This window comes from Oncorhynchus gorbuscha, linkage group LG09 (genome assembly GCF_021184085.1).
Source record: "Oncorhynchus gorbuscha isolate QuinsamMale2020 ecotype Even-year linkage group LG09, OgorEven_v1.0, whole genome shotgun sequence".
Classification (NCBI taxonomy): domain Eukaryota; kingdom Metazoa; phylum Chordata; class Actinopteri; order Salmoniformes; family Salmonidae; genus Oncorhynchus; species Oncorhynchus gorbuscha.
In genome coordinates, this window is record NC_060181.1 from 20,160,561 (window position 1) to 20,182,529 (window position 21,969).

A 21,969-nucleotide genomic window follows, 5' to 3' on the forward strand; every position below is an offset into this window, starting at 1 on the left:
CTGGTCATGGGTGCACCTCAGCCACGCTCAAGGTCCTAAACGATATCTTAACCGCCATCGATAAGAAACATTACTGTGCAGCCGTATTCATTGATCTGGCCAAGGCTTTCGACTCTGTCAAACACCACATCCTCATCGGCAGACTCGACAGCCTTGGTTTCTCAAATGATTGCCTCGCCTGGTTCACCAACTACTTCTCTGATAGAGTTCAGTGTGTCAAATCGGAGGGTCTGCTGTCCGGACCTCTGGCAGTCTCTATGGGGGTACCACAGGGTTCAATTCTTGGACCGACTCTCTTCTCTGTACATCAATGAGGTCGCTCTTGCTGCTGGTGAGTCCCTGATCCACCTCTACACAGACGACACCATTCTGTATACTTCCAGCCCTTCTTTGGACACTGTGTTAACAACCCTCCAGGCAAGCTTCAATGCCATACAACTCTCCTTCCGTGGCCTCCAATTGCTCTTAAATACAAGTAAAACTAAATGCATGCTCTTCAACCGATCGCTACCTGCACCTACCCGCCCGTCCAACATCACTACTCTGGACGGCTCTGACTTAGAATACGTGGACAACTACAAATACTTAGGTGTCTGGTTAGACTGTAAACTCTCCTTCCAGACCCATATCAAACATCTCCAATCCAAAGTTAAATCTATAATTGGTTTCCTATTTCGCAACAAAGCATCCTTCACTCATGCTGCCAAACATACCCTTGTAAAACTGACCATCCTACCAATCCTCGACTTTGGCGATGTCATTTACAAAATAGCCTCCAAGACCCTACTCAACAAATTGGATGCAGTCTATCACAGTGCAATCCGTTTTGTCACCAAAGCCCCATATACTACCCACCATTGCGACCTGTACGCTCTCGTTGGCTGGCCCTCGCTTCATACTCGTCGCCAAACCCACTGGCTCCATGTCATCTACAAGACCCTGCTAGGTAAAGTCCCCCCTTATCTCAGCTCGCTGGTCACCATAGCATCTCCCACCTGTAGCACACGCTCCAGCAGGTATATCTCTCTGGTCACCCCCAAAACCAATTCTTTCTTTGGCCGCCTCTCCTTCCAGTTCTCTGCTGCCAATGACTGGAACGAACTACAAAAATCTCTGAAACTGGAAACACTTATCTCCCTCACTAGCTTTAAGCACCAACTGTCAGAGCATCTTACAAATTACTGCACGTGTACATAGCACACCTATAATTTAGCCCAAACAACTACCTCTTTCCCAACTGTATTTAATTAATTAATTTATTTTGCTTCTTTGCACCCCATTATTTTTATTTGTACTTTGCACATTCTTCCATTGCAAAACTACCATTCCAGTGTTTTACTTGCTATATTGTATTTACTTTGCCACCATGGCCTTTTTGCCTTTACCTCCCTTCTCACCTAATTTGCTCACATTGTATATAGTAGACTTGTTTATACTGTATTATTGACTGTATGTTTGTTTTACTCCATGTGTGACTCTGTGTCGTTGTATCTGTCGAACTGCTTTGCTTTATCTTGGCCAGGTCGCAATTGTAAATGAGAACTTGTTCTCAACTTGCCTACATGATTAAATAAAGGTGAAATAAAAAAATAAAAAATAAAAAACATGTAGTGTACATGTAGTGTTTCGGTACATGTAGTGTACATGTAGTAGTTAGGTACATGTAGTGTACATGTAGTAGTTAGGTACATGTAGTGTACATGTAGTAGTTAGGTACATGTAGTGTACATGTACAGTGCCTTGAGAAAGTATTCGGCCCCCTTGAACTTTGTGACCTTTTGCCACATTTCAGGCTTCAAACATAAAGATATAAAACTGTATTTTTTGTGAAGAATCAACAACAAGTGGGACGATATTTATTGGATATTTCAAACTTTTTTAACAAATCAAAAACTGAAAAATTGGGCGTGCAAAATTATTCAGCCCCCTTAAGTTAATACTTTGTTGCGCCACCTTTTGCTGCGATTACAGCTGTAAGTCGCTTGGGGTATGTCTATCAGTTTTGCACATCGAGAGACTGAAATTTTTTCCCATTCCTCCTTGCAAAACAGCTCGAGCTCAGTGAGGTTGGATGGAGAGCATTTGTGAACAGCAGTTTTCAGTTCTTTCCACAGATTCTCGATTGGATTCAGGTCTGGACTTTGACTTGGCTATTCTAACACCTGGATATGTTTATTTTTGAACCATTCCATTGTAGATTTTGCTTTATGTTTTGGATCATTGTCTTGTTGGAAGACAAAATCTCCGTCCCAGTCTCAGGTCTTTTGCAGACTCCATCAGGTTTTCTTCCAGAATGGTCCTGTATTTGGCTCCATCCATCTTCCCATCAATTTTAACCATCTTCCCTGTCCCCGCTGAAGAAAAGCAGGCCCAAACCATGATGCTGCCACCACCATGTTTGACAGTGGGGATGATGTGTTCAGGGTGATGAGCTGTGTTGCTTTTACGCCAAACATAACATTTTGCATTGTTGCCTTAAAAAGTTCAATTTTGGTTTCATCTGACCAGAGCACCTTCTTCCACATGTTTGGTGTGTCTCCCAGGTGGCTTGTGGCAAACTTTAAACAACACTTTTTATGGATATCTTTAAGAAATGGCTTTCTTCTTGCCACTCTTCCATAAAGGCCAGATTTGTGCAATATACGACTGATTGTTGTCCTATGGACAGAGTGTCCCACCTCAGCTGTAGATCTCTGCAGTTCATCCAGAGTGATCATGGGCCTCTTGGCTGCATCTCTGATCAGTCTTCTGATAGGATAAGTAATCCCTCTCACCCCCCCCCCTTTAAGATTTAGATGCACTATTGCAAAGTGACTGTTCCACTGGATGTCATAAGGTGAATGCACCAATTTGTAAGTCGCTCTGGATAAGAGCATCTGCTAAATGACTTAAATGTAAATGTAAATGTTGTATGAGCTGAAAGTTTAGAGGGACAGCCAGGTCTGTAATGTATATAATTCAGGGCTCATCTGTAAAAATACTATTTGATAAGGTCTATGGCGTTTAAAATGTGATCAACAACTTGGACATTGAGTTGAGAGGCCTACTGTACTGAACCTGGTCCTGAGGGTCCATCTTGGTCATCATGCGGTCCTCTAAGAGGTTAAAGGTCAGGACCTGCAGCACATACAGCTGGTGGGCCATTTCATCATTGATTGGCTTAGGGCTCCGGATCACATTCTAGAGGAAAGGGGAGAAAAAGAGAGAGAGAAGAAGAGACAAATAATTAAAAAATATATATAAAAATTAACAGGGAAAAGAAAGTAAAGATAGAGAGAAAGAGGGGGAGAGGAAAGAGAGGAAGGCAGAGAGAGGAAGGCAGCGAGAGAGAGGGAAAAGCAGAGGCATAGAGAGAGAAAAGCAGAGAAGAGAAAGGCAGAGAGAGAGAAAGAGAGAGAGAGAGAGAAAGGCAGAGAGAGAGAAAGGCAGAGAGAGAGAGAAAGGCAGAGAGAGGGAAAAGCAGAGGCATAGAGAGAGAGAAAGGCAGAGAGAGAGAGAAAGGCAGAGAGAGGGAAAAGCAGAGGCATAGAGAGAAAGGCAGAGAGAGAGAGAAAGGCAGAGAGAGGGAAAAGCAGAGGCATAGAGAGAGAGAAAGGCAGAGAGAGAGAGAAAGGCAGAGAGAGGGAAAAGCAGAGGCATAGAGAGAGAGAAAGGCAGAGAGAGAGAGAAAGGCAGAGAGGGAAAAGCAGAGGCACAGAGAGAGAGAAAGGCAGAGAGAGGGAAAAGCAGAGGCATAGAGAGTGAGAAAGGCAGAGAGAGAGAGAAAGGCAGAGAGAGAGAGAGAAAGGCAGAGAGAGAGAAAGGCAGAGAGAGTGAGAGAAAGGCAGAGAGAGTGAGCAAAAGGCAGAGAGAAGAGAAAAGGCAGAGAGAAGAGAATGGCAGAGAGAAGAGAATGGCAGAGAGAGAGAGAAAGGCAGACAAATTTGTAAGATGTTTGCGAGTGTGACATTTCTCTGTGATATGATATCACATTGGAGCTGTGCGATAAACAGGAAGCGAGGGAACAAGAGAGAAAGATTAAAACCAGTGATGCAGAGGAGAGGTACAGATGGAGGGCATATGACTAGACACACTTACACTCAGTATGATGGAACGCAGCTGCTTCTGGGCTAGAATATGGGCCATCTCCTACACACACACACAGAAAGAGAGAGAGACAGAGACAGAGAGAATGGAGCGAGAGAGACAGGAGAGAGAAAGAAAAGAAGAGAGAGGAGGAGGGAGAGGGAGAGGGGAGAAAGTAAGTCAGGTATATTATAATATACATATCCATTACACAGAAAACACATTTTTCTTTCAGGAAGCTCTATATTAAAATACAAGTGGATTATGGACAGAAAATATAAATGTTCTTGGTGGAGACACTATAAACTTCTGGAGAGACCAAAAAGTGTCTCTCTGTCTCAGTTTGATGAGTTAGACCTCCCAGCCAGTGGTGGTTTTTAATGACACACTTCATCTACTGGAGGCTAGAAAAGGTCGCTAATCAAAGTACACTTACTGTCAGAGGACAATCAAGGATGTTCACACTGCTCTCATCAAACTACCATTACGAGTGCAGTGAGGAAAGAAGAGTCAGATAGAGAGAGAGAAGAAGGGGGTGAGTCGAGACAGAAAAGAGGAAGAGAAGTGAAAAGGCATATTTTTGTTAGTGGTGCAGATCATTATGACAGCTATGCTGTGTAGCAGTTATCTTCCTCCCCCTGATCCTCAAACACACAGCCAAACCCTTTGGTTCCCATTAGATTCGGGAATATTGTGTGTCACCCTTCTAGTGAAATGATGCTCCAGCACATGCTGGCCTTCTTCTATACAGCTTACAACACAGAAATGTAATGCAATAATGCAGGGATCATCAACTAGATTCAGCCTCGGGACAATCTTTTCTTAAGCGGATGGTCAGGGGGCCGGGAACATATTTAAAAATCATTTGTAGACTGCGGAAGAATCCCAAAAACATATATAGTATTTGACTTAAACATAATCGTTTCAAACCTGGCTTACATTTGTATACGATCCAAAATTCAAATCACTTGCCGCTGATTTGCTGGTGTTTTTACAGTCGTATGTCCAAAAATGTAAATATATATTTATGAATTTGTTTTGCTCAGAAAACGTGCGGGGCCAAATAGTTGGGGAACCCTGCAGTAACGAGTCTAAAAAGGTATGCTGATAAAAGGTATACCGCTTTTGTTTGTGCTTTAGTGTAGAATAGATTGCAAATCAATGTTACACAAAGAAACATGGAATGAGCATTTGAAGAACAAAAGTGAGCATGAACAATGTGAGGATTCTTTTTCATCTTCCACCTAATGTGCTGCAAAGGAAGGGAGTGTGTATCGTGCATCGTTAACACTGTTTCCCTCTATTGGGAGGGCCTATTTCTGATGACAGCTAGGCCTTGTCTGATTGGTTAGAGCCCAGCATGTAAAAGGCTAGCCCACGGAGAAGAACGGTGGGTGACGTCATCGGAGCTGAGAGAGGGTGTGCATCCTATTCCCTTTATAGTGCTCTACTTTTGACCAGGGCCCATCTTTATCTCTACTGAGCAGAGGTAGAGGGGAATGCTTATCGCCCTATAAAGGAGACGTATTACTGAACTGTTTAAGGCCAGGACGGAAGGGAAAAACAAGGATACGTACACCCCCCCCCCTTCCTGCCACCCACAGCCACGCAGTAAACCATGTTCACCACAATAAGAGACAAAGGTGTGTGTGTGTATGTAACTGTGTATGAGTGTGTGGTGTGTGCGTGTGCACAGGTATGTATGTATGAGCGCTCATGTGTGCGAATATATATATATGACTGCGTATGAGTGTGTGCGTGAGCACGCGCGTGTATGTATGAGCGTACGTGTGTGTGTGTGTGGCTGTGCGTGCGTGTATGTATGAGCATTCATGTGTGTGTGTGTGTGTGGCTGTGCGTGTGTATGTATGACTATTCGTGTGTGTGTGTGTGTGGCTGTGCGTGCGTGTATGTCTATACGTGTATATGAGGGTGTGTGTGGCTGTGCGTGCGTGTATGTCTATACGTGTATATGAGGGTGTGTGTGGCTGTGCGTGCGTATATGTATGAGCGTTCATGTGTGTGTGTGTGGCTGTGCGTGCGTTCATATATGAGCGTTCATGTGTGTGTGTGTGGCTGTGCGTGCGTTCATATGAGGTTCGTGCGTGTATATGTGTCTGTGTGGCTGTGCGTGCGTGTATGTCTATACGTGTATATGAGGGTGTGTGTGGCTGTGCGTGCGTGTATGTCTATACGTGTATATGAGGGTGTGTGTGGCTGTGCGTGCGTGTATGTCTATACGTGTATATGAGGGTGTGTGTGGCTGTGCGTGCGTGTATGTCTATACGTGTATATGAGGGTGTGTGTGGCTGTGCGTGCGTGTATGTCTATACGTGTATATGAGGGTGTGTGTGGCTGTGCGTGCGTGTATGTCTATACGTGTATATGAGGGTGTGTGTGGCTGTGCGTGCGTGTATGTCTATACGTGTATATGAGGGTGTGTGTGGCTGTGCGTGCGTGTATGTCTATACGTGTATATGAGGGTGTGTGTGGCTGTGCGTGCGTGTATGTCTATACGTGTATATGAGGGTGTGTGTGGCTGTGCGTGCGTGTATATGAGGGTGTGTCACCTACCTGTCTCTTGTCCTCTGGGGCCTTGAGGAACAAGGCGTTAATCACAGCAATGGTGTAGGTCTGAATGTCCTGATCAGTCCTGTCATTAGATGGATAACAACAGAGAACCATGAAAAATGTTATAGTAGTGGTAGTGACTGGTTATAGTTATAGTAGTGGTAGTGACTGGTTATAGTTATAGTAGTGGTAGTGACTGGTTATAGTTATAGTAGTGACTGGTTATAGTTATAGTAGTGGCAGTGACTGGTTATAGGTATAGTAGTGGTAGTGACTGGTTATAGTTATAGTAGTGGTAGTGACTGGTTATAGTTATAGTAGTGGTAGTGACTGGTTATAGTTATAGTAGTGACTGGTTATAGTTATAGTAGTGGTAGTGTCTACAGTAGTAATGGTAGTGACTGGTTATAGTTATAGTAGTGGTAGTGACTGGTTATAGTTATAGTAGTGGTAGTGACTGGTTATAGTTATAGTAGTGACTGGTTATAGTTATAGTAGTGGCAGTGACTGGTTATAGGTATAGTAGTGGTAGTGACTGGTTATAGTTATAGTAGTGGTAGTGACTGGTTATAGTTATAGTAGTGGTAGTGACTGGTTATAGTTATAGTAGTGGTGTGTGGATGTTATGTGGATGTGGTCAGTATATGTGGTCAGTAGTTGGGTGGATGTGATCAGTGGTTGTGTGGATGTGGTCAGTAGATGTGGTCAGTAGTTGGGTGGTTGTGGTCAGTAGTTGTGGTCAGTAGTTGTGTGGGTGTGGTCAGTAGTTGTGTGGGTGTGGTCAGTAGTTGTGTGGGTGTGGTCAGTAGTTGTGTGGGTGTGGTCAGTAGTTGTGTGGGTGTGGTCAGTAGTTGTGTGGGTGTGGTCAGTAGTTGTGTGGGTGTGGTCAGTAGTTGTGTGGGTGTGGTCAGTAGTTGTGTGGGTGTGGTCAGTAGTTGTGTGGGTGTGGTCAGTAGTTGGGTAGATGTGGTCAGTAGTTGGGTGGATGTGGTCAGTAGTTGTGTGGATGTGGTCAGTAGTTGGGTGGATGTGGTCAGTAGTTGTGTGGATGTGGTCAGTAGTTGTGGTCAGTAGTTGTGTGGATGTGGTCAGTAGTTGTGGTCAGTAGTTGTGTGGATGTGGTCAGTAGTTGTGGTCAGTAGTTGTGTGGATGTGGTCAGTAGTTGTGGTCAGTAGTTGTGTGGATGTGGTCAGTAGTTGGGTGGATTTGGTCAGTAGTTATGTGGATGTGGTCAGTAGTTGTGCGGGTGTGGTCTGTTTTTGTGGTCAGTAGTTGTGTAGATGTGGTCAGTGTTGTGCGGATGCGGTCAGTAGTTGTGCGGATGCGGTCAGTAGTTGTGCGGATGTGGTCAGTAGTTGTGCGGGTGTGGTCAGTAGTTGTGTGGGTGTGGTCCGTAGTTGTGTGGGTGTGGTCCGTAGTTGTGTGGGTGTGGTCAGTAGATGTAGTCAGTAGTTGTGTGGATGTGGTCAGTAGTTGTGGTCAGTAGTTGTGTGGGTGTGGTCCGTAGTTGTGTGGGTGTGGTCCGTAGTTGTGTGGGTGTGGTCCGTAGTTGTGTGGGTGTGGTCAGTAGTTGTGTGGATGTGGTCAGTAGATGTGGTCAGTAGTTGGGCGGTTGTGGTCAGTAGTTGTGGTCAGTAGTTGTGTGGATGTGGTCAGTAGTTGTGTGGATGTGGTCAGTAGTTGTGTGGATGTGGTCAGTAGTTGTGTGGGTGTGGTCAGTAGTTGTGTGGATGTGGTCAGTAGTTGTGTGCATGTGGTCTGTTTTTGTGGTCAGTAGTTGTGCGGATGTGGTCAGTAGTTGTGTGGGTGTGGTCAGTAGTTGTGTGGGTGTGGTCAGTAGTTGTGTAGATGTGGTCAGTAGTTGTGTGGGTGTGGTCAGTAGTTGTGTAGATGTGGTCAGTGTTGTGTGGATGTGGTCAGTAGTTGTGGTCAGTAGTTGTGCGGATGTGGTCAGTAGTTGTGTGGGTGTGGTCCGTAGTTGTGTGGGTGTGGTCCGTAGTTGTGTGGGTGTGGTCCGTAGTTGTGTGGGTGTGGTCCGTAGTTGTGTGGGTGTGGTCCGTAGTTGTGTGGGTGTGGTCCGTAGTTGTGTGGGTGTGGTCAGTAGATGTAGTCAGTAGGTGTGGATGTGGTCAGTAGTTGTGTGGATGTGGTCAGTAGTTGTGGTCAGTAGTTGTGTGGATGTGGTCAGTAGTTGTGGTCAGTAGTTGTGTGGGTGTGGTCAGTAGTTGTGGTCAGTAGTTGTGTGGATGTGGTCAGTAGTTGTGTGGGTGTGGTCAGTAGTTGTGGTCAGTAGTTGTGGGGTGTGGTCAGTAGTTGTGTGGATGTGGTCAGTAGATGTAGTCAGTAGTTGTGTGGATGTGGTCAGTAGTTGTGTGGATGTGGTCAGTAGATGTGGTCAGTAGTTGGGCGGTTGTGGTCTGTAGTTGTGGTCAGTAGTTGTGTGGATGTGGTCAGTAGTTGTGTGGATGTGGTTAGTTGTGGGATGTGGTCAGTAGTTGTGTGGGTGTGGTCAGTAGTTGTGTGGATGTGGTCGGTAGTTGTGTGCATGTGGTCTGTTATTGTGGTCAGTAGTTGTGCGGATGTGGTCAGTAGTTGTGTGGGTGTGGTCAGTAGTTGTGTGGGTGTGGTCAGTAGTTGTGTAGATGTGGTCAGTAGTTGTGTGGGTGTGGTCAGTAGTTGTGTAGATGTGGTCAGTGTTGTGTGGATGTGGTCAGTAGTTGTGGTCAGTAGTTGTGCGGATGTGGTCAGTAGTTGTGTGGGTGTGGTCCGTAGTTGTGTGGGTGTGGTCCGTAGTTGTGTGTGGTCCGTAGTTGTGTGGGTGTGGTCCGTAGTTGTGTGGGTGTGGTCCGTAGTTGTGTGTGGTCCGTAGTTGTGTGGGTGTGGTCAGTAGATGTAGTCAGTAGGTGTGGATGTGGTCAGTAGTTGTGTGGATGTGGTCAGTAGTTGTGGTCAGTAGTTGTGTGGATGTGGTCAGTAGTTGTGGTCAGTAGTTGTGTGGGTGTGGTCAGTAGTTGTGGTCAGTAGTTGTGTGGATGTGGTCAGTAGTTGTGTGGGTGTGGTCAGTGTTGTGGTCAGTAGTTGTGTGGGTGTGGTCAGTAGTTGTGTGGATGTGGTCAGTAGATGTAGTCAGTAGTTGTGTGGATGTGGTCAGTAGTTGTGTGGATGTGGTCAGTAGATGTGGTCAGTAGTTGGGCGGTTGTGGTCTGTAGTTGTGGTCAGTAGTTGTGTGGATGTGGTCAGTAGTTGTGTGGATGTGGTCAGTAGTTGTGTGGATGTGGTCAGTAGTTGTGTGGGTGTGGTCAGTAGTTGTGTGGATGTGGTCAGTAGTTGTGTGCATGTGGTCTGTTTTTGTGGTCAGTAGTTGTGCGGATGTGGTCAGTAGTTGTGTGGGTGTGGTCAGTAGTTGTGTGGGTGTGGTCAGTAGTTGTGTAGATGTGGTCAGTAGTTGTGTGGGTGTGGTCAGTAGTTGTGTAGATGTGGTCAGTGTTGTGTGGATGTGGTCAGTAGTTGTGGTCAGTAGTTGTGCGGATGTGGTCAGTAGTTGTGTGGGTGTGGTCCGTAGTTGTGTGGGTGTGGTCCGTAGTTGTGTGGGTGTGGTCCGTAGTTGTGTGGGTGTGGTCCGTAGTTGTGTGGGTGTGGTCCGTAGTTGTGTGGGTGTGGTCCGTAGTTGTGTGGGTGTGGTCAGTAGATGTAGTCAGTAGGTGTGGATGTGGTCAGTAGTTGTGTGGATGTGGTCAGTAGTTGTGGTCAGTAGTTGTGTGGATGTGGTCAGTAGTTGTGGTCAGTAGTTGTGTGGGTGTGGTCAGTAGTTGTGGTCAGTAGTTGTGTGGATGTGGTCAGTAGTTGTGTGGGTGTGGTCAGTAGTTGTGGTCAGTAGTTGTGTGGGTGTGGTCAGTAGTTGTGTGGATGTGGTCAGTAGATGTAGTCAGTAGTTGTGTGGATGTGGTCAGTAGTTGTGTGGATGTGGTCAGTAGATGTGGTCAGTAGTTGGGCGGTTGTGGTCTGTAGTTGTGGTCAGTAGTTGTGTGGATGTGGTCAGTAGTTGTGTGGATGTGGTCAGTAGTTGTGTGGATGTGGTCAGTAGTTGTGTGGGTGTGGTCAGTAGTTGTGTGGATGTGGTCAGTAGTTGTGTGCATGTGGTCTGTTTTTGTGGTCAGTAGTTGTGCGGATGTGGTCAGTAGTTGTGTGGGTGTGGTCAGTAGTTGTGTGGGTGTGGTCAGTAGTTGTGTAGATGTGGTCAGTAGTTGTGTGGGTGTGGTCAGTAGTTGTGTAGATGTGGTCAGTGTTGTGTGGATGTGGTCAGTAGTTGTGGTCAGTAGTTGTGCGGATGTGGTCAGTAGTTGTGTGGGTGTGGTCCGTAGTTGTGTGGGTGTGGTCCGTAGTTGTGTGGGTGTGGTCCGTAGTTGTGTGGGTGTGGTCCGTAGTTGTGTGGGTGTGGTCCGTAGTTGTGTGGGTGTGGTCAGTAGATGTAGTCAGTAGGTGTGGATGTGGTCAGTAGTTGTGTGGATGTGGTCAGTAGTTGTGGTCAGTAGTTGTGTGGATGTGGTCAGTAGTTGTGTGGGTGTGGTCAGTAGTTGTGGTCAGTAGTTGTGTGGATGTGGTCAGTAGTTGTGGTCAGTAGTTGTGTGGGTGTGGTCAGTAGTTGTGGTCAGTAGTTGTGTGGGTGTGGTCAGTAGTTGTGTGGATGTGGTCAGTAGATGTAGTCAGTAGTTGTGTGGATGTGGTCAGTAGTTGTGTGGATGTGGTCAGTAAATGTGGTCAGTAGTTGTGTGGATGTGGTCAGTAGTTGTGGTCAGTAGTGTGGCTACTCAGCCATGCCGGTACTAATCACACTAGTACCGGCACGCTGAACCTATTATTCACTACACATTCAGGGATATAGGACGCATCCCAAATTGAACCCTATACCCCATGGGTCCTGTTCCAAGTACTATAAAAGGGAAACAGGTTTCATTTGGGACACACGCGCTTGATCTATCTGCCATGTTTCTCAATGTATTACTTTCCTGTTCTTTCTGTTACAGTATTTCCCAATCATGGACACTTGAGAGTTTAAGTTCATTAGATCAATAGAGATATATCAAGCGTCTTAGAGTAGGTGTGCTGACCTGGGATCAGTTTGGCCTTTTCGATCATAAGGAAAAAGGTTATATGGACAGGGGGGACCTGATACTAGTTTAGCACTCCTACTCTGAGACACATGATACATATGGCCCCAAATCTATTTTGCCAAATCTTCCTAAAGGTTAAAGAGTGTTTCACGGTAATCTGCAATTAGGGATAATTTATATCTCAGGCGTTTAATAATATAGCTGAGTGCAGTTGACCGTGCGGCTCTCGCTCACCCCTGCAGATGGGGTATAAGCTGTCCGATGGTGATCTCTTGCGCCACCTTCTGGTAGAGGTCCTGACTGTTGAGCACCATGGACTCCAGAATGGCCAGGGACCGCTGCAGCACAGCCGTGTCCATGGCTGACTTGTTCACATAACCTGCAATCTGCAATAGAGAAGTGTTAGTAACTGACGAGAAGACACATAAAAATAAAAAATAAAAAAGAGTCACATGGGGATTGTTATTCAGCGACTACATGGGCTCTATTTCAGAGGTATTTCAAAGTTTACAAACACTTTAATATCATGTAATTCCAGTGTGTGGTATTACAAACATGTTATTAACATGCGTTAATACATGTTATAAACTGTTTGAGAGCAGGCACCTTTCTAATTCATATTTTTCAGTTTGTTCATACACATGATCCGCAATTCAACATGACTTAGTTTGTTTGTGCACCTTCTTTCTCATTTAGCACATGGTTTTTACACATGATCTATAACACAACTTGATACTGGTTTGTTGGAGTACCTTCTTGATGAAGGTGACAGAAGAGCACACATACACAGCCCCGCCCACCACACAGCCCCACCCACCACACAGCCCCGCCCACCACACAGCCTTAATGAGCAGGCACCTTCTTGATGAAGGTGACAGAAGAGCACACATACACAGCCCCGCCCACCACACAGCCCCGCCCACCACACACACTTAATGAGCAGGCACCTTCTTGATGAAAGCGACAGAGAAGGTATCCCAGGAGACGATGCCGTGGTCCATGAGCTCCACAAACGCTGTCAGCGTGAACGACAACAAGTCGCCGAAACTGAAACACAACAACAACAGCCAATAGAAACGTCTCTGCCACTGGTGCTGCCACGCGTATAGCCAAGCAGCCAAAAGCCTTGGTCCCAGGGAGAGCGGAGGAGAGGACAGGGTGAAGCCACAGCCAGGTATGCTGAGGGCACAGAAATGCGAGAGGACGACGACTGCGGCTCCCGATGGGTCAGACAGATGACTCAGTCCTTCATGAACAACCGGAGGAAACAGAGAGCCAGCAGGAGCCAGACAGAGCAGGGGAGCAGAGCCACATAGCTGGAGAGCATTAATTCATTAATCATTCCCATGCAGTTACTAGTAGATAGTTATTAGTAGAGACTATAGTTGACATCAAAGGAGGACCAAGCAACATTATTTCCTGGAAGATTTGTATCCAATGGTCTGAAAGCAAAGTGTTACAATTTGTTATGTTGAATCACCAGCAGAAGTTCACAGGAAAAACAGCCGACATAAATCTCATAGAAAAATACAAATGATAAGCAATAAATGAAGATTATATAAATGAATTGCTATTTTTGACATTTTCAGAAATTAACTGTGTGATTAGTCATGACAAAAACCTGAAATGCTGTATAAATCAAAACGGTGAAGCACACCTCTAGATATCATGTGGGAAATATTGGGAAATATTGCCCCCTGCCGTCAGATTTTAATAGTGCTTCATATTTAATCAAGTTGGCCAATAGTCTCCAATGCCCGACTTGAAAGTCATCTTTAATATTTAAAAAAACAACATGCCATATGTACTTTTTAAGTACAAACACATTTCATAAACATAATTTTTAAAAGCAAAAAAATATGTATATATGTAAAGAAATTCTACATTATAAATAATATAAAGTTCGTAAAAACAAAACATTTGGTTAATAACACACTGGCAGGACCAGACCAATTACAGGCTTAGCAACATACGGTTAATTCATTAACACATTTGGTCAATCACAGACAACGTTATGGCTCACATCGCAGACACATTCATTAGTAATACTTGATCAATTAGTAGTACTTAGTCCACGGTTGGACTGGGGTGAGTAAGCGTTTGCACATGGCAGTGGGAAGTTACATGATGTATGAAAGGATCATGTAAATGTAAGTACATGATTCTACTAAAATTATTCTAGGTAGGCCGTCATTGTAAATAAAAATTTGTTCTTAACTGACTTGCCTTGTTCAATAAAGGTTCATTAAAAAGAAATGCAATTCTAATGCAATAGACCTGTAACATTCTAAAAAAAGTTGACTCATTTAAGATGTAAGAACGACATGTTGACAAGACGAAAGAATGTAACCCTACAGAATGATGTCTTTATACTACAGGGCGAGGGCAGAACTGCAGAATATTCATATGAATAGGGTGTAAAGGACTGCCCAATTAACATCTCTAACAACCCACCACCACCAACACCTCACATTAAAGTGCCCATCAAATGGGGTGTATTCATTAGGGCAAACTGTAGCAAAAACGTTTTACAATGTAAAAACGTTTTGGAACTACAACAAGTGTTTCTAATTGTTTCTAAATGTTCAGGTAGGTCCCTCCCCGTTTCAGCCTGTTTAGCTTCCGTTTGGTTACTAGTGAATACACCCTTTAACATCAAGTTTAGAAACAAGAATCCAAGAAGAATCTCTGAATTTGGCCTGTGAGTTTCCTTATGAGTCATTGTCATGGTGCTCTTCAAAACAACGTCCCACGTGAAACAAGAGTATGCGGTTAGTTCCCTTTGAACATCAACCAATTGCCCAATACCTCATGCAAAAATTTGAGATCAATGCTGATTTGGTTACATGGTACACAGAGGATGAGTCTCAAATATCAACCTATTCCCTATATAGGGCCTGGGCCCTGGTCAAAAGTAGTGCACTATGTAGGGATTAGGGTTCCATTTGGGATGTAACCAGAGATAAACAAAACAAACAAGTTTGATTTCAAGATGAAAGCCAGCGATGGCAGCCATGTTGTTTCCCATCAGTTTAAAATAAGTTTTGAATCATGCAGACTCAGTTGCCGGGTAGATTAGAGGGAAGAGTACAAAGCCAGTCAGGGTAGTTATCTGACTGGGGAGGGGAAGGGAAAGGGAGGGCTTACCATGGCTTCATTATCTTCTGTAGTTTCTGATAGCGTCTGCAAAGATTTAAGAAACTTTGGCATCAGAGGAGAACAATGACCACGGAAGAAGGCGCTCAAGTCATAGTAGACAGATGGAGGCTATGGTTAGACAATAGACACATTGCCCGTGCGCGTGTGTGCGTGTGCGTGTGCGTGTGCGTGTGTGTGTGTGTGTGTGTGTACGATCGGTCACTGTAGCTTCTTTCGGATAAGACCAGAACAGGGGGCTGTATGGGATTTTCGTAATTAATAATTTTGCATGGACAGGAGAGTCCTGATCCTAGACCAGCAGTCCTGATCCTAGACCAGCAGTCCTACTCTGAGATGCTTCATACATATGGCCCCAGAGCCCAGACACATGGAGGTTGGAGATGGATAGGATGTGAACAGAGCTTCACAGTGACATCTCAAATGTAGATGGCAACACAAGGCTGACTTGCTCCAGTAACATGTGATACAATACAGAGAACAGCACATTTGGACAAACAGAATTACACTGAGACCAAAGCAATAAAGATATACAGGGCTCTGGTTAACACAGGGGAATGGGTAGAGATAAGATGGCGATAGAAGTGGAGGAGGATATTTGACCAAATAAACAAACTCAAATAACATGCACAGAGAGATAGACAGACAAACAAAGCCAAAGTATGGTTTGAGAAGCAGTTGGAGTCAAAGACAAGACAAGACAAGACAAGACAAGAGACGGACAGACAGACGGACAGACAGGACAGACAGACACACAACAGACGTTGTTTGCAAAGATGGCAACAAACTGACCAAAAATGGCCAACAATAAATTTAAACAACAAAAAGACTCTCATGCGAGACCTTAACATCATCTTGTTATGTGATAAAACAGTAAGCTTGCTACAAAATTAACATTTCCCAGGGATCCAAAATGTTCGCCAGTTGAAGCTGGTTCTATGGAACATTCTCAGCAGTTCAGGAATGTATCGGCTATGTTACTACACCAATAGGGGGCGCAAAACTTCTTTCAATCACTGATCCAGTATCCCACATTAATACAGCATGTTGTCATGCCCCAGACTGGGATATTAGAAAGTACTGCTCCCTGGTGTCTCTTTTTCCTAAGCGTGTGAATGATCAGATTACACTAGTCGGTCAGCAGGAATGTAGATGAGGATTGTAGATCATACACACACACACGCCTGCACTTTCAAACTCCTGGGCTACGCTCTGTTGACGCAGGAGTAATCTACATAAAACATATTTCAAGAAAGAGGCCTGAGGTGGCAGTATGCATCATGGGGGATTTAAGTGGGCAGCACTGCTTATAAGAGCATGAAAGAGGTTAAATTATTAATAGAGAAATGAATATGCATTAAGAACATTTAAATGAAGATCACAAAATAAATAATGTTGCTTTAAATGGCACAATCAATCTATACAGTAAAGGGAGACATGTCAACACTACTATGAGTCCTGGTCTAAAGTAGTGCAGTATATTAGGGAATAGGGTGTTGCTTGGGAGGCACACATTCTAAATGTAAATGTGGTGGGTTTGAGTTTATTTACATTTTACAGGGACAGTGCACATTAATCAACATTTCTGGAAAAGTGCCGGTTTTAGCCAGCCGGCTAATTTTCAACCGCAGTCCCTGGGAAGGTTATTAAAAACAATTACAATATAGACAATCATTGAGCAGTGAGCACACACAGAGCAACATAGGACAAGCAAGACATAGCATACAGACAGAGCAACATAGGACAAGCAAGAAGTAGCATACAGACAGAGCAACATAGGACAAGCAAGACGTAGCATACAGACAGAGCAACATAGGACAAGCAAGACGTAGCATACAGACAGAGCAACATAGAACAAAAAGCAGCAGGACAAATTTCATAAAAGCAACACAGTGTTTGCACACTTCACAAGCTACAGACAACAGACAACATGGAAAGCGGCAATACACCGGGTGCAATACAATGGGTCTTCAGCTCCCCTGTACAAGAATGGAAGATTCTTCTTGTAGACTAACAGAATGGAAGGTTCTAGTTCTTATTGTAGAGGGGAGATACACTAACAGAATGGAAGGTTCTAGTTCTTATTGTAGAGGGGAGATACACTAACAGAATGGAAGGTTCTAGTTCTTATTGTAGAGGGGAGATACACTATATGTCATTCCAAGTGTCAGAGTTAGATGAGTTCAGCTGTGCTCTCCAGGTAGAGAGAGTGTGTGTTTGGTCTATCAGAGAGAGTGTGTGTTTGGTCTATCAGAGATAGTGTGTGTTTGGTCTATCAGAGATAGTGTGTGTTTGGTCTATCAGAGAGAGTGTGTGTTTGGTCTATCAGAGAGAGTGTGTGTTTGGTCTATCAGAGAGAGTGTGTGTTTGGTCTATCAGAGAGAGTGTGTGTTTGGTCTATCAGAGAGAGTGTGTGTTTGGTCTATCAGAGAGAGTGTATGTTTGTATCCGGGGAGCTGCTACTGACTGGGAAGTCTCTCTGGGCTTGGGGGCTTAATGAGGATGTCATGTAGCTGTGTGTGTGTGTGTGTTTCAGACCACTGACGCCCTCTCAGCCAGTAAACGCTGTGTCCAGAGCCCTGGGCTAGCCTATAATGAGGGTCTGCTGGGAAAGACAAGAATTTGGTTGGATTCAGGGCTGTTCAGTACAATGGGTTGACTGGAGACGACTGACTGTGTGTGATTGAATGGGGGGGTGTACGTGTGTGAGAAAGAGAGGGTGTGTGTATGTGTGTGTCTTGCTTTGACTGTGTGAGTCTCCAATGTGTGTTTTGACTCTGCAATCACACAGCATGACCCTGGCTCTCCTCTCCCTCCCCGGCTCTCCTCTCCCTCCCCGGCTCTCCTCTCCCTCCCCGGCTCTCCTCTCCCTCCCCGGCTCTCCTCTCCCTCCCGGCTCTCCTCTCCCTCCCGGCTCTCCTCTCCCTCCCCGGCTCTCCTCTCCCTCCCCGGCTCTCCTCTCCCTCCCCGGCTCTCCTCTCCCTCCTCGGCTCTCCTCTCCCCCTGCCTCCTCCCCGCATGGGGTTCCAGTCAACATCACAGTGGAGAAACTCCACCTCAGCAAAATGCCACTTCCTGCGCCCGCCGTAACCTTCCGCTGAGACAGAGACCGCTTCCAAAATGGCACCCTATTACCTACAGTACTTTTGCCCTGAACCCTATTGGCCCTGCATCAAAAGTAGTGCACTATATAGGGAATAGGATGCCATCTGGGACACAGACAGCTTACCAGGCCCAAAGCCCAGTGAGACAAGCAGAGACAGAGGCAGACCAGCATTTAAGAGAACACTGCTTGGGAATGAGGTGAGGCTGCCGGAAAAGACAGAATAAAAGAAGGGAAAGGAGGAGAGAGGAAGTACGTACTCTGTGCCGCTCTCCACCATCTGTGTGAGCAGTGAGATGCCGTCCAGGTTGATGAACTCCTGGGCGAAGGTGACGTCTCTGGAAGAGTTGGCCAGGTCCTTCAGAGCCTCCAGTTTGGCATCCATACTAGATGACTGGATCCTCTCATGGAGCTGGGCCGCTGTCTGAGACTGGAGGGGAGGGGGGAGACAGCCAGGGAGAGCGCAGAGACAGGGGTTATACACCGGATATACACTGAGTGTACAAAACATTAAGAACACCTGCTCTATCCATGACAGACTGACCAGGTGATTCCAGGTGAAAACTACGATCCCTTATTGATGTCACTTCAATCAGTGTAGATGAAGGGGAGGAGACAGGCTGTAAAGAAGGATTTGTAAGCCTCGAGACAATTGAGACATGGATTGTGTATTTGTGCCATTCAAAGAGAGAATGGACACAATAAAATATTTAAATGCCTTTGAACTGGGTATGGTAGTAGATACCAGGCGCAACGGTTGTGTCAGGAACTGCAACGCTGCTGGGTTTTTCACACTCAACAGTTTCCCGTGTGTATCAAGAATGGTCCACCACTCAAAGGACATCCAGCCAACTTGACACAACTGTGAGAAGCATTGGAGTCAACATGGGCCAGCCTCCCTTTTGACACCTGGTTGAGTCCATGCCCTGACAAATTGAGTCTGTTCTGAGGTCAAAAGGGTCAGGGGGGTGGTTTGGGGTGCAACTCAATATTAGGAAGGTGTTCTTAATATTTTGTACACTCAGTGTACGCATGTCTGTGGATATATGTATACACATACAGTGAAATTATACAATGACTATGAGGTTAAAGTGCAGACTGTCAGCTTTAATTTGAGGGTATTTTCAATCAGATCAGGTGAACTGTTTAGAAATGACATCACTTTTTGTACATAGTCCCTCCATTTTAGGGGACCAAAAGTATTGGGTTAAATTCACTTCTGTGTATTAAAGTAGTCAAAAGTTTAGTATTTGGTCCCTTATTCCTAGCACGCAATGATTACATCAAGCTTGTGACTCCTCAAACTTGTACGCATTTGCAGTTTGTTTTGGTTGAGTTTCAGATTATTTTGGCACAAATAATGAATCCAGCAAATAAATCCAACAAATATGTAGTCACATGCTTAATGTAGTCATTGCATTCTGAGTACAGAGCCAAAACAAACAAATATGTAGTCACATGCTTAATGTAGTCATTGCATTCTGAGTACAGAGCCAAAACAAACAAATATGTAGTCACATGCTTAATGTAGTCATTGCATTCTGAGTACAGAGCCAAAACAAACAAATATGTAGTCACATGCTTAATGTAGTCATTGCATTCTGAGTACAGAGCCAAAACAAAGAGCCAAAACAAACAAATATGTAGTCACATGCTTAATGTAGTCATTGCATTCTGAGTACAGAGCCAAAACAAACAAATATGTAGGGTCACATGCTTAATGTAGTCATTGCATTCTGAGTACAGAGCCAAAACAAACAAATATGTAGGGTCACATGCTTAATGTAGTCATTGCATTCTGAGTACAGAGCCAAAACAAACAAATATGTAGTCACATGCTTAATGTAGTCATTGCATTCTGAGTACAGAGCCAAAACAAACAAATATGTAGTCACATGCTTAATGTAGTCATTGCATTCTGAGTACAGAGCCAAAACAAACAAATATGCAGTCACATGCTTAATGTAGTCATTGCATTCTGAGTACAGAGCCAAAACAAACAAATATGTAGGGTCACATGCTTAATGTAGTCATTGCATTCTGAGTACAGAGCCAAAACAAACAAATATGTAGGGTCACATGCTTAATGTAGTCATTGCATTCTGAGTACAGAGCCAAAACAAACAAATATGTAGGGTCACATGCTTAATGTAGTCATTGCATTCTGAGTACAGAGCCAAAACAAACAAATATGTAGGGTCACATGCTTAATGTAGTCATTGCATTCTGAGTACAGAGCCAAAACAAACAAATATGTAGGGTCACATGCTTTAATGTAGTCATTGCATTCTGAGTACAGAGCCAAAACAAACAAATATGTAGTCACATGCTTAATGTAGTCATTGCATTCTGAGTACAGAGCCAAAACAAACAAATATGTAGTCACATGCTTAATGTAGTCATTGCATTCTGAGTACAGAGCCAAAACAAACAAATATGTAGTCACATGCTTAATGTAGTCATTGCATTCTGAGTACAGAGCCAAAACAAACAAATATGTAGGGTCACATGCTTAATGTAGTCATTGCATTCTGAGTACAGAGCCAAAACAAACAAATATGTAGGGTCACATGCTTAATGTAGTCATTGCATTCTGAGTACAGAGCCAAAACAAACAAATATGTAGGGTCACATGCTTAATGTAGTCATTGCATTCTGAGTACAGAGCCAAAACAAACAAATATGTAGGGTCACATGCTTAATGTAGTCATTGCATTCTGAGTACAGAGCCAAAACAAACAAATATGTAGTCACATGCTTAATGTAGTCATTGCATTCTGAGTACAGAGCCAAAACAAACAAATATGTAGTCACATGCTTAATGTAGTCATTGCATTCTGAGTACAGAGCCAAAACAAACAAATATGTAGGGTCACATGCTTAATGTAGTCATTGCATTCTGAGTACAGAGCCAAAACAAACAAATATGTAGGGTCACATGCTTAATGTAGTCATTGCATTCTGAGTACAGAGCCAAAACAAACAAATATGTAGGGTCACATGCTTAATGTAGTCATTGCATTCTGAGTACAGAGCCAAAACAAACAAATATGTAGGGTCACATGCTTAATGTAGTCATTGCATTCTGAGTACAGAGCCAAAACAAACAAATATGTAGGGTCACATGCTTAATGTAGTCATTGCATTCTGAGTACAGAGCCAAAACAAACAAATATGTAGGGTCACATGCTTAATGTAGTCATTGCATTCTGAGTACAGAGCCAAAACAAACAAATATGTAGGGTCACATGCTGTAATGTTCTGAGTCATTGCATTCTGAATGTACAGAGCCAAAACAAACAAATATGTAGGGTCACATGCTTAATGTAGTCATTGCATTCTGAGTACAGAGCCAAAACAAACAAATATGTAGTCACATGCTTAATGTAGTCATTGCATTCTGAGTACAGAGCCAAAACAAACAAATATGTAGTCACATGCTTAATGTAGTCATTGCATTCTGAGTACAGAGCCAAAACAAACAAATATGTAGTCACATGCTTAATGTAGTCATTGCATTCTGAGTACAGAGCCAAAACAAACAAATATGTAGTCACATGCTTAATGTAGTCATTGCATTCTGAGTACAGAGCCAAAACAAACAAATATGTAGTCACATGCTTAATGTAGTCATTGCATTCTGAGTACAGAGCCAAAACAAACAAATATGTAGTCACATGCTTAATGTAGTCATTGCATTCTGAGTACAGAGCCAAAACAAACAAATATGTAGTCACATGCTTAATGTAGTCATTGCATTCTGAGTACAGAGCCAAAACAAACAAATATGTAGTCACATGCTTAATGTAGTCATTGCATTCTGAGTACAGAGCCAAAACAAACAAATATGTAGTCACATGCTTAATGTAGTCATTGCATTCTGAGTACAGAGCCAAAACAAACAAATATGTAGTCACATGCTTAATGTAGTCATTGCATTCTGAGTACAGAGCCAAAACAAA

General features: G+C 44.0%; 1 protein-coding gene across 6 annotated transcripts in view; it reads right to left on the minus strand.

Moving 5' to 3' along the window:
* LOC124043258 (engulfment and cell motility protein 1-like) overlaps positions 1–21,969 on the minus strand; it is a 224,797-nt gene that overhangs the window by 104,602 nt on the left and 98,226 nt on the right. For 3 of the 6 annotated variants that reach the window (XM_046361639.1, XM_046361640.1, XM_046361638.1), the window contains 7 exons: positions 18,268–18,437; positions 14,896–14,931; positions 12,696–12,795; positions 11,983–12,134; positions 6,640–6,718; positions 4,078–4,128; positions 3,058–3,180 (listed from right to left, as the gene is read on the minus strand). In XM_046361639.1, the coding sequence (XP_046217595.1) occupies positions 3,058–3,180; positions 4,078–4,128; positions 6,640–6,718; positions 11,983–12,134; positions 12,696–12,795; positions 14,896–14,931; positions 18,268–18,437 (711 nt within the window). Of the gene's footprint in view, positions 1–3,057; positions 3,181–4,077; positions 4,129–4,501; positions 4,606–6,639; positions 6,719–11,982; positions 12,135–12,500; positions 12,507–12,695; positions 12,796–14,895; positions 14,932–18,267; positions 18,438–21,969 lie in introns of those variants that run through there. The other 3 variants (XM_046361641.1, XM_046361642.1, XM_046361643.1) reach the window with 3 other exon arrangements.